At 38.9% G+C, this 11,829-nt stretch overlaps 1 protein-coding gene across 3 annotated transcripts; it reads left to right on the forward strand.

The window, feature by feature from the left end:
* The first annotated feature begins 230 nt into the window (after positions 1–230).
* LOC143629975 (uncharacterized) lies at positions 231–10,850 on the forward strand. Of its 3 annotated transcripts, XR_013153062.1 has the most exons (3): positions 231–613; positions 10,126–10,368; positions 10,450–10,850. XR_013153062.1 is itself a non-coding variant. In XM_077099109.1 (2 exons), exons 1-2 carry the CDS (start codon positions 278–280, stop codon positions 10,243–10,245), a joined length of 456 nt encoding a protein of 151 aa, XP_076955224.1. In that variant the 5' UTR covers positions 231–277; the 3' UTR covers positions 10,246–10,850. The 3 variants fall into 3 exon arrangements, 1 of the variants encoding a protein (XP_076955224.1); XM_077099109.1 differs by having other exon boundaries at positions 10,126–10,850; XR_013153063.1 differs by lacking the exon at positions 231–613 and adding an exon at positions 9,833–9,892 and having other exon boundaries at positions 10,126–10,850.
* The last annotated feature ends 979 nt before the right edge of the window (positions 10,851–11,829 follow it).

An 11,829-nucleotide genomic window follows, 5' to 3' on the forward strand; every position in this document is an offset into this window, starting at 1 on the left:
ATAAGATGGTGCAATTGTTAATGTGCATGTCGATATCCGTTGTTAATAATCAATTTTTTTTTGTTCAAACAGACATCTATGGAACAAGATCCAAGTCGATTGGAAATGTTTCGTGCATGCTTCTCCAAACATGGAACTACAAAAAATGAGGAAGCTGCAAATGCAATTATAAGTAAGTTATATGCTTATATATTTATATACATATCTTTTCTATGCATTTTTGATGGTGTTAAAAATACATATCTTATATTTGTTATTATATCTAATACAGACACAAATGCAACAACTTAGTTCTAATCTTCCCGAGGGTTCGACCGATAATTCTGGACCAGATGATGTTTTTTCTAAGGTAATGGGTAAAGATCGAAATGGTGATGCAGTCATGTATGGTCTAGGTGTTCGTGGTTCTGATGTTTGGGGTGTAATACCAAGTCGTTCAGCATGTCGTAGAGAAAACATTCAACTGAAGTCTAAATGTGAAGAACTTAAAAGTACCGTGGTCCAGTTAGAAGCCCATGTGTCCGAGATGAAAGGGTCGAAGGATGATTCTAGTGTTCCACCTGTTACATCATCATCTTTCCCCATTGTAACCAGTGGACCTCCACGTTTACGGGTATTTTTCTATATAAATCTTTAGTGCTCCACATTTTGTAAGTTATCTTTAGTACTTCATTAGAAATATGCTATAAACAATAGGTACGTCATTATATTTTGCACAAAGTACATGGTCAAAAAGAGGATTAGTATGTAATTTGGATATTGTAGGTTCCCAGCCGGATCACACAGGAATATCTCGTAACACGAGGGTGCGGAATCCCCACGTAATACGATACGAGTGTAAGATAGATAACACATTGAATCGGTAAAGTATAACACACGGAATAGAGATTATATTGCAACGCTTCAACACGTGATGCTCAAGATCACCAATACACGTTCTTCAAAAACTTATCATTCTATAAGCCGAAGTGTAGGTTTAAATAGACCTCGACAACTTCGCCTAACATACTAGGCGAAGTTGTCATAACTTCGCTTATCCTCCAAGTTCGCCTACATCCCAGGCGAACTTATACAAAACAATATTCAAAGCCAAACAAACAATCTAAAACGATTACAGACACATACAAAACACAAGATACTGAACTACTGACATTATGCATCAACAGACTCCTCCTTGGCAGTAGCTTCATATCTCTATCTTCATTCTCGTGTCTAGTAATCCCAAAAATCTCGTGCCACCCGTCCTCAAGCATGAACGCCCTGTCTTACACAGACAGAGACCACCCTCTGGTACTTTTTGGCTTCATCTTTCCACGCAGGAATGTAGAATATCTTCTTATCGTTTAGTACATGCAAATCAGCTTGAGACAAATTTACCAAGTGCATGGGATCATACACTCTCAGAATCTCCTATTCGTCCTCATCTTCCATAACAGCTTCAGCTGTCTGACTATCAACGTACCACCACTTGAAACTCTTTAAAACATCCTTGGGCATCATCTTCATAGGCACTTCTTTCAAACACCGAATCGGCTTATACTTCATCACCATCCAAGGCTTGCCATCAGCCCTCATTCCCCGATCCTTATCTTCAACCAACCTTCCTTTCTGAGGCCTTAGAAGTTCAAACTCTCTCTCCTTAATCGCTTCCTTCCATACTATCTTTCCAATTATTCTCGCCATATTGTCATCACTCCTATTAATCAATCTCAGTTTAGCCAAATCCTTCACCTCACACTCAGGCAAGGTATTGAGCGATCTCAAAGTCTTCTTAAAATACTGAATCCCATTAAAGCGCTTAATCACAAACAACTTTAACTGCTCATCATACAACCAGCAAATAATACCTTTCTTTGACTCAGCGCATCCCTTGATGTTGTAACTCTTCTTAAACATTCTTGGAACCGCTGGCTTCTTTGTCTTGACAAACCACTGAGCACAGCCTTCTTTCCATCTCGGCTGTTCTTCCCACTCAGACTCATCTGACACATCCATATCTTGACTCACATTCACCTTGTCAACATCTGGAATATCATGTTCTACACTATCATCCACAATCTCACCTTCTTCTATCTTACTATCAATCACAATCTGTTCTCCTATCTTTTCAATCTCATCAATAGTTAACACATCTTCTGTTAAATCATCATCATCACCCAACATTTCATCATCATCAACAACAACGACATTCTCTCCACCTGATCCACCTGATGTACCAGTTGACCCCCCCCCCCTGAGATGTGGAAGTCCCAAGAGTTTGTTCAGTTCTTGGCAACTCACCACCTGCACCTTTCGATGCATTGGGATCATCGTCTCTATATTGTCTCTTCTTGGTTCTCAACTCGTCGCCCTTGCAGCTCGTCTCCCCCTGAGATGCTAAGAACTCTTTAAGGGCACCAAATAATTTACCGTGTTCAACAAGGAGGGACGATTGTAACTGATTCTCTGCCACAAGTCTCTGGATGGCATGAGTTTGGATGAGATTAATTCTTGACTGTTCAGCAACCACCCGTTCAAGAGCTGCTATCCTCTCGGAATCAGATAAAGTAGCATCAAAATCAAACCTTATGTGAGAGATGTCTTGAGCATACGGTGGAGGAATGCCCAAACAAACTGGAATGTCAGAAGCAGTCTGAAAAGTAACCGCGGGTGGTATTGAAACATGCATCCCCGCAGTAGCAACCAACGTTGACTCAACAAATCTTGCAACAACCTCCGATGGAGTGACAGTAGGAAGTGGCAAGGAGACTATCTCCGGTGCTGTAAATTGAAAAGTGGTCGGGGAACACCAAAGGATGACGATGTGGTCACCATGGGAACACTTGAGGTAATCGGTACTGTCACAGTCATAGAAGCATGAACCATAGTCATACCAGATAACGAGGTGGAGAGAAACGAACCACCCTTGAGCTTTCACCAACTCCTGAGCTTTCACCTGCCCTGACCTTCTTCGATCTTCGTACCAACTTGTCTAACTCCTCCTCATAGTCAGATTCACTGTCATCCGAGTCTTTCTTTCTCTTGCCATGTATTCTTTCTTGTCTGACTAGAATCTGTTGTGTTTCAACGATAACGTCAGTGGAGGAGTCAGAGTCGGTTCTCTCAGAATCCGCCACAGATGTAGCGACCATAGAGACATTCACTCCAGATGCCTCAGCTACTGGGGCTCGAACCTCAGCGGCTGGATCAATTTGTTCCATGTCAAAGAACCCTTGCCCTCCAAAGGCGACTTCAAGATCAACCTGTTCTTCCGGAGCTGCAACAGGATCAGCAGGCAGTGCTTGCTGTACCACAGGTGGTGGTTGAACCACAGGAGGTGGTTGAGGAACATTCGCCTGTTGCGGTGCCGGGTCACGAAATTCATCTCCTGGAGGAGCAACATAAGCAAGATTTACCAAATAACCAAACAATGGAGTGTGCCGCGGACGAAGTTCTGGTTTGCTACGAGCACTTAATGACCTACATTGCGTAAAAATTCTCTTACTCACACTTTCAACATAACGGATAGGACGTCGTTGAGGCAGCGTGGGAGCTACATGATTCGGAATTATTTGTAGGAATCTCGGATACATCAAAAATCTTTCCCTCGCAACCGCGCGTCTCTGACGATCAATCTCATAAAACACCATCTGACTAAAGCTGTAGGGCTTGTTGTAAGTCAGGGCAGTCATTGCAGATTGCATCTTTGCCCCCATACCGTCTGTACCAGCTTTACGACCAGACATGCACACTATCATCACGTGCATCAGAAATCGCCACTGATCTAACAAAAATCCCTTTCTCCGTTGAGTGTCACCTAACGGCCCGAATAACCCATACGCAGAAACGCACCATCTCTGAATGTAGCCGGAAAGTCTGTTGGATCATTTGTAGTTTCAAGCCCGAACTGTAAAAATGATGTCGTCCACATAGACTTGAACGAGTAGAAAATCTCCCCCTTTTCTCTTGACAAACAGCGTACTATCGATCTTTCCTCTTTCGAACCCATTCTCAAGTAAGTAGTCGGACAAGGTTGCGTACCAGGCACGAGGGGCCTGATGTAACCCATATAAAGCTTTACTTAGTTTGTACACATGATTAGGAAACTCTGGGTCAGGGAAACCCGGAGGTTGTTCAACATACACCACCTCATCGACTTTACCATTAAGAAAGGCACTTTTCACATCTAACTGGAATACTTTCATCTCTTTGTGTGCAGCAAATGCCAAAAATAGTCGAATTGCCTCCAATCTTGTCACAGGAGCAAACACTTCGTTGTAATCGATTCCTTTTTGCTGATTAAACCCTTTTACTACCAATCTTGCCTTGTTCCGTATGATTATCCCTTTCTCATCTCTCTTACATTTAAAAACCCACTTTGTACCGATAGCGTTTACGTTCTGTGGTTTTTCAACTAATTTCCATACTTCCATCTTCTCAAACTGTGCTAATTCTTCTTGCATGACTTCAACCCACAAGCTATCCTTTAGAGCCATTTGATAATTCTTTGGTTCAATCTGGCTGATGAAGCAGGTGTACAAGCATTCATTTATGATACCCGTGTCTTTAATGCTTGCGTAAACACATGTGTGTTCATCCAAACTTCTTCTTGTTCGAACACCATCAGACAGATTACCTAACACGTTCTCCAAAGGGTGATTTTTGTGAATTCCAGTAGTTTGAACCGTATCGACTTCCAGATTGTTTTCTAAATTTGAAGAGAGTTCGACTGTAACTGATTGATGTTGAGTGTGAAATGAATTGTAGAATTCTTCTTCAGTAGAGACAGCAGGAGTATCAACGGCACTTGACGAGGTTGGTTGACTTTCATCGTATTGCGGACGTTGCACAATATTTTCCTCCTCGTCATATAGAATCTGTGAAGCAATTTTCTTATCAACTTCTGCAAAATCCAAGTAAGGCACATTAAAAGATTTGAATAGTTTATCATAGTCGAAAGCTTCAGCAGGTCCCATGATAGGCCTTGGAGATTTGTAACTCGTAATGTCAGTGTTACAGACCACCTCAACCTTGTTGTTCGATAAATTAAAGACTCTTCTGTTAGGAGTCCCAACAACATATCTGACTAAGATACCTTCGTCGGCTTTCTCAACAAGTTTGTCTTTAATATCGAACATGGGGACCCGATAGGCTCGAGACCATTCAAGTTTGGCTTTCTACCATGCATAAGTTCATAACAAGTTTTATTTAATCTTTTAACATTTAAAACACGATTAAGGATATAACAGGCTATGGTAACAGCCTCAGCCCAGAACACCACGGGAAGTTTAGCATCTGCCAGCATGGTTCTGGCTCCTTCGATTAGCGTTCTATTCTTCCTGTCAGCTACTCCATTTTGTTGCGGAGTATACGGGGCGCTGTGCTGATGTTCTATCCCTTTCTGTAAGCAGAACATCTCCATCTGATAGTTCTTGAACTCTGTACCATTATCACTCCTGATGTACTTAACCTTTCTCCCAACAATATTTTCAACCTTAGTAATCAAGTTAATTACCAACTGAACTGTCTCATCTTTTGCCTTCAGAAAGTATACCCAAGAGTATCGAGAGTAATCATCGGTTACAACCAAGCAGTATGACGTTCCACCTAGACTCTTTACATTCACAGGACCAAAGAGATCCATGTGTAGTAGGTCTAGGGTGCTGACAATTGAGTTAACCTTCTTGGAGTGATGAGGCTTTTTGTGTTGCTTTCCTTTCTTGCACGACAAGCATTAATCTTCAAAGTTAAAATTCTTCAAGGGAACTCCAAGTACCAGCCCATTCTTGACAATGTAATTCATTTTGCGAAGATGTATATGTCCCATTCTTTGATGCCATAACTCTGACTCAGACTCAGTTGCCTTTGACAGAAGACATGACTCTTCTGTTGTCATCTTAGTTGACCTCATATCCATTACATACGCGTTCTTTTCTCTTGGAGCTTTCATCACTACCCAGGCCTCTGGTATCTTGAAACCAGGATAAAGAACGATTGCCTCTTTTTTAGTAAAATGTATCGTGTATTCTTTGTCACAAATCTGAGATACACTCAACAAGTTATGCTTCAACTCTTCCACAAAATTCACCTTCTCTAACTTCATTCTTCCATTCATCACAGTTCCAATACCACTGATTCTACCTCCACTCTCTCCAGCGAAACTAACCCTTCCTCCTTGAACAGATTTCCAGTCACGTAACAATTTCTTGTTACCAGTCATGTGCCGGGAACAACCACTGTCAACAACCCACATATTGTTTACAACCCTGTTTGACCATTCCTGCACAATTAAAGAAATAGATTAAAATCTGGGGACCCAAGACCTACTGGTCTTGGGTCGAGTAAATCTGTTGTCCGGCATCCAGTACTTTGGTTGCTCAAAGTCAGTTTGAGGATGGTTTCTGTAAGTTCTGAAAGGAAACCTTCTAGAGGACTGGCTATGTGGCCATCCAACCCTTCGTGAATTGACTAAATTATAATTGTTGGTTTGGTAGTTTACTGGGAAAAAATGAGATTTATTTCTTTGAAATCTTGGATTAGTCCAATGACTGAAATTTGGTGTGTTCACATTCTTACCAGTATCATAATTAGTGTTCGTTTTATTCTCAGTTTTCGGAGGCCTCATACCTCTAAATTTTCTCTGTTTTAGAGGACAATCAGCAACAAGGTTTCCTACTTTATTGCATCTGAAACAACTTCTGTTTGAACTTTCCTCTCAACAGTTGTTGCAGATGTCAAGGTTGCGTTACTACCCGTTTGTCTAACATATGGTGGGACGAACGGATTTAGGGAAGATTTCTTTTCATCGGGCTTATTTTCCTCCCCACGTTTTAGTAACACTACCTCTTCTCTTATCTCACCCAATTCGGATGACTTGTCCGTATTTGATGAGACAGAGCTAGGGACAGAAATCGCAACATCAGAACTTGACTTACTCGCTTCGCTCTTATTAACTTCAGTTTCTTTAGTAGAAATTTTAATTGGAACTGTCTGACTAATCTCAACATTCGCAGATTGTTGATCACTAGGATCATAAGTATAGTTATTGTTATACGGTGGTGGAACTTCAGAAAATCCAATTCCTCCTTTGTTAACCGGGGAACGTTGAACACTTATAATGTGATCTAGCATTGCTGAAGAATTTTTAAATTGTTCAATTTTTCTGTTCAGTTCCACCACTTTTACCTGGTAATCAGCTATCTGTTTATCTTTTTCAGCAATTAGTTTGGTCTTTTCTTCTAACACTTCATAACTAAGATCAATTACTTGTATTTTTTCAGCTAGACTAGCTTTAAGACTTCTGATATCCTTTTCACTAGCTTTTATTTTTACCGAGTAACTATTTTCTCTAGTTTTAGTGTAGTGATGATCTTTTTTTAAGTTTTTAAATTGAGTATCCAAACTAATAAACTGATCAGTTAATGTTTTTAATTGTTCAGACAGATTTTCACATTGTTCAAAATGAAGTTCAGAGCTTACCTCAGAGAGCTGATCGTTCACTTCTGCCATGTATGCCTGATCTTCCCCTGTCTTTCTCTCACTTCCTCCAGTTTCGATGTTTACCATATTAGCCTGTTCGAACACTTCCTCAACTTGTATATTCCAGTTGTATCCACCATTCTGTCGAGATACCATAGCACTATTTTCACTGCCACCCCATTCTGTTGTGCAGGCCTGTTCTGACTTCGTTCAATTCTCTCATTTGTACATTCCTTAGCAAAGTGACCATTTTGTTGATAGTTGTAACATCGAACCTTTGATTTATCAAACCCTGGTCTTTCTCCAACGAACTTTCTACCCGTTTTCTTCATGAATCTCTTTACCCTTCTTACTATCATAGCCATCTGCCACTGTAGGTCAATCTCTTCCAAATCATCAGCATCGATCTGATCATAGTCTTCATCCAAAGTTGCAGGGTCGACTATTTTACCTTTGATGTAGTTCTCATAAGATGCAATGAAGGATGCATAGAGAGCAAACTGCTGTTCTGCTGATTTAACACTCATGGGCATCTATGAGTAGTTATAGCTTGGAACATTTGATGAGAAATTTCCAGTTGTGGCTTGAGGTTTTGAAGGATTACTACCTCCAGCTACGAAACATACATCACCATCCATATTGAGAATCACATGACCATCTCGAGTTGAGTTTGATTCTCCCTTTGAGTAGTAGGCAGAGGATTCTATTTTTGAACTTGAGCTTGGAGTGACTTTCGCACCATACATTCCTGGATCCTGAACCTGATCAGTTGGTGTCTCCTTCCGAACCATGTTAAGTTCAAAATTTTGTAACTTATTGACCACTGTTTCCAAATCAATCTTGGCAAAGTCTTTATCTTCTCTCATCAGAACAGTGTACATTTCCCATTTCGGTGGAAGAGCATTAAGAAGTTTCTCTACTACCTCTTCTTCCTTGTATTCAATGGAGTAATTACTTAGTTCGGTCATCAAGTGATAATATCTTGTGATGATATCGTCAAGTGATTCATTTTTCAAATACTTGAATACAGAGAATTGGGTTTTTAGCAGCTTTGTCTTGGAAGCACGTATCCCCACATTACCTTCATATCTATTTTCTAGTGCTTCCCATAGCTCTCTAGCAGTTTTGTATTTCTTGAATGTATGAAGAATCTCTTGTGGAAGAGCCATTGTTATAGCTGCATGAGCTTTACTCTCTGCCTCATACATTTTCTTTTCCTCCTCTTCCATCTTACTGTACTTCTTAATATGTTCACGACCTTCAAACAAGGATGTTGGTGGAATGTATCCGTCTTGAATGCAAACCCCGCATCTTAGCATCTTGATACTTCACATATTGTTCAAACCGATCTTTCCATGCAACGAAATCGGTACCCTTAAGCAGTTTTGGAGCTTTAGTTGCTGAACCGGCTTCAACCTCCATCTTTACCAGTTCTGTGATGTTTATTGAAGTTATAGTTGAAAGAAACAAGACTCAAAAAACAAAAAAAATATTTTCTGTGAACAGTAAGCAGATAGCGAAGTTGTTACAACTTAGCTTGAAGCTTAACGTCGCTGAACTATCAACCTCGCTGATAACTTCGCCTTCTTTTAACTTCGCTTCAGTAACTTCGCTTAAACCTTAAATCTGAACAACTTCGCTAGCCTAACAACTTCTCCTGCTACTTAACATCGCTTGGGCTTAAGTTCGCTGAACAACTTCGCCAAATATTATATCTTCGCTTGAAACCTATAAGTTCGCTTAAATCCTACCTTTTGTGACGGCAACTTCGCTTGATGAACAACTGAGTTTTGCAGGTTTTATCTGGGTGTATTGCAAGGTATGCGAAGGTGTTTTGGGGTATATTTGATGGTGGAAGATAGGCAAGACACAAAAACTCGGTATTTCAACGTAAACTCGTTCTGCGAATAGTCGAACGGAACGATCTTAACACCCGTGTGATAACCCGAACCACACATTCACGAGCAAAAGCTCTGATACCAATTGTAGGTTCCCAGCCGGGATCACACAGGAATATCTCGTAACACGAGGGTGTAGAATCCCCACGTAATACGATACGAGTGTAAGATAGATAACACGTTGAATCGATAAAGTATAACACACGGAATAGAGATTATATTGCAACGCTTCAACACGTGATGCTCAAGATCACCAATACATGTTCTTTAAAAACTTATCATTCTATAAGCCGAAGTGGAGGTTTAAATAGACCTCGACAACTTCGCCTAACATACTAGGCGAAGTTGTCATAACTTCGCTTATCCTCCAAGTTCGCCTACATCCCAGGCGAACTTATACAAAACAATATTCAAAGTCAAACAAACAATCTAAAACGATTACAGACACATACAAAACACAAGATACTGAACTACTGACATTATGCACCAACAGATACTTTGTTAGACTTAGGATATGTAGAAGCTGCGAAATAGAGGTAAATCTTTAGCTTGTAGACTCATCCAAAAAATGATTGTAAGTTGGTGATTAAATAACGGTTATATTGGGCTACACTAGAAAACAACAATGTCTATTCATGTTTTTTTTTCATATCATTTTTTCTATAAAATGTTAGCCTACTAGTGTAAAACCTTTTTTTTCGTAAAATGATTTTTGCACTATAATGATTCGATTTTAATATATAACTGTTTTTTGCAAACTAAAATCTAGGCTGGAGATGAAGTTTTCCTCAAAAGCATTCTAAACTCTACTGAGCCTGTATCTAGAGGATGGGTGAAGAGCCTGGACCCAAATGAGCTAGTTGGTGGTACAGAGATTGGACCAAAATAGTGTGAGGTAATTGTTCAAGTACCAACAAAAATAGATGAAAATTTGGTGAGACTATATGGGTTATTTTCCACAATTCAAGATTGTATTTGTGCATCCATCGCATGGCCTTGTCCATTCATCTCGGTATGTATTTGTTAAACTTGTGATACGAATAATTTTAATAACATGGAACTTAATGCTTATACATGGATGGTTTAATTGTAGGTAGTCCGTGAGGATTGAGGACGCATGATGACTCGGGATTTTATGGTGCTTGTTTTTTTTCTTGCTTTTAATTTTTTTTTGTTGAATGTTACAAGAGTTTATGTTGGATAATGTTATAACTTATTTATGTTTAGTGTTTTCGTTATGAACAAGCGTATTTAATATAGTGAAGTTTTATTTCTTTCAATATTTAGATGTCCATAAACGTATTGTAAAATTGTGTGTGTGGACGTTTAAAAAAGGGTTGTATAATATAATTTGTTAGGACTTCGAATTTTTGTCCTATTAAACGTTAGAACATTGTAAAAGTGTCATAATATGTTTTTAGGACGTTGTTTAAGTTTTTCATAGACATATTATACGACCATAAAATTTAGTTTCATAATCTTGTTTGGGATATTAGGACCCTTTTCTTGGTACTATAATGTTTCATCATAAAGGTCTTATAAATTAATTTTTAAGGACACTTGTATGGGTGTCAAAAGTTTACAATTACGTAAGCACATGTCAAAACATTGTAAAAGTGTCTTAATATGTTTTTATTGGGACGCTTTTCGGGATGTTATGAATATATTATGCGACCATAAAATTGGTTTCATAATCTTATTTGGGATATCAGGACTTTTTTCTTGGTACTAAAGTACCTATAATATTACATCAAAAGGGTCTTATAAATTAATTTTTAAGGACGCTTGTATGTGTATCAAAAGATTAAAGGTAGTTAAGCACATATTAAAACATTGTAAAAGTGTCCTAATATGTTTTTATTGGGACGCTTTTTGGGTTGTTAATGGATATTTTATGCGACTAAAAAATTGGTTTCATAATCTTATTTATGATATCAGGACGCTTTTTGAGTTCCGAGACTTATTACGACCCCTTTACATGAAACGCTTTTCTCGTTTGTCCTATTAAATGAAAGGTCCTATAAAATAACATTTTAGGACGCTTTTGTGCGTACTAAAAAGCCCTTTTGTTGTAGTGTTTGTTTAAATTTTAACAATATCATCTTAACTTTATAATATACTTGAAATTTACTTTTCACAACGTCTTCCGTGTCACATTTCTACCAAGATTGATGCCTATGATGGAATGCTAATCACTTTGGCCAATCCCGAAGGTCGTAAAAAAATGAAACTTCATGGTGAAGTGTCGAATCTGACCTTCAGATATTATTTACCAAAATGGAATGATTTCAAGGAGGCAAATAAATTACAGATTGTTGATAAGTGCATATTTGAATATCACTTCAATGAAGGTACTTTGTTAGTTTCAAAAGTTGATTAGTGCAAGAATGCGCGTTGTGTTTGGTGACTTTTGGAACATTTGTGATTTGGTGACTTTGGGAACTATTTGTATGGTTGGTTAGTTTTTAATTGA

This window comes from Bidens hawaiensis, unplaced genomic scaffold, assembly GCF_021521415.1.
Source record: "Bidens hawaiensis isolate Kalapana, Puna unplaced genomic scaffold, B.hawaiensis_p1.1 tig00005498_1, whole genome shotgun sequence".
In the NCBI taxonomy this organism is placed as follows: domain Eukaryota; kingdom Viridiplantae; phylum Streptophyta; class Magnoliopsida; order Asterales; family Asteraceae; genus Bidens; species Bidens hawaiensis.

What these genes read in the sequence shown, in the direction of transcription:
- LOC143629975 (XM_077099109.1), top strand. Translation starts at nt 278, where the DNA reads ATGCAACAACTTAGTTCTAATCTTCCCGAGGGTTCGACCGATAATTCT. An exon ending in GTGGACCTCCACGTTTACGG is followed by an intron (nt 614 to 10,125) that starts GTATTTTTCTAT and finishes ACTAAAATCTAG; the next exon opens with GCTGGAGATGAAGTTTTCCT.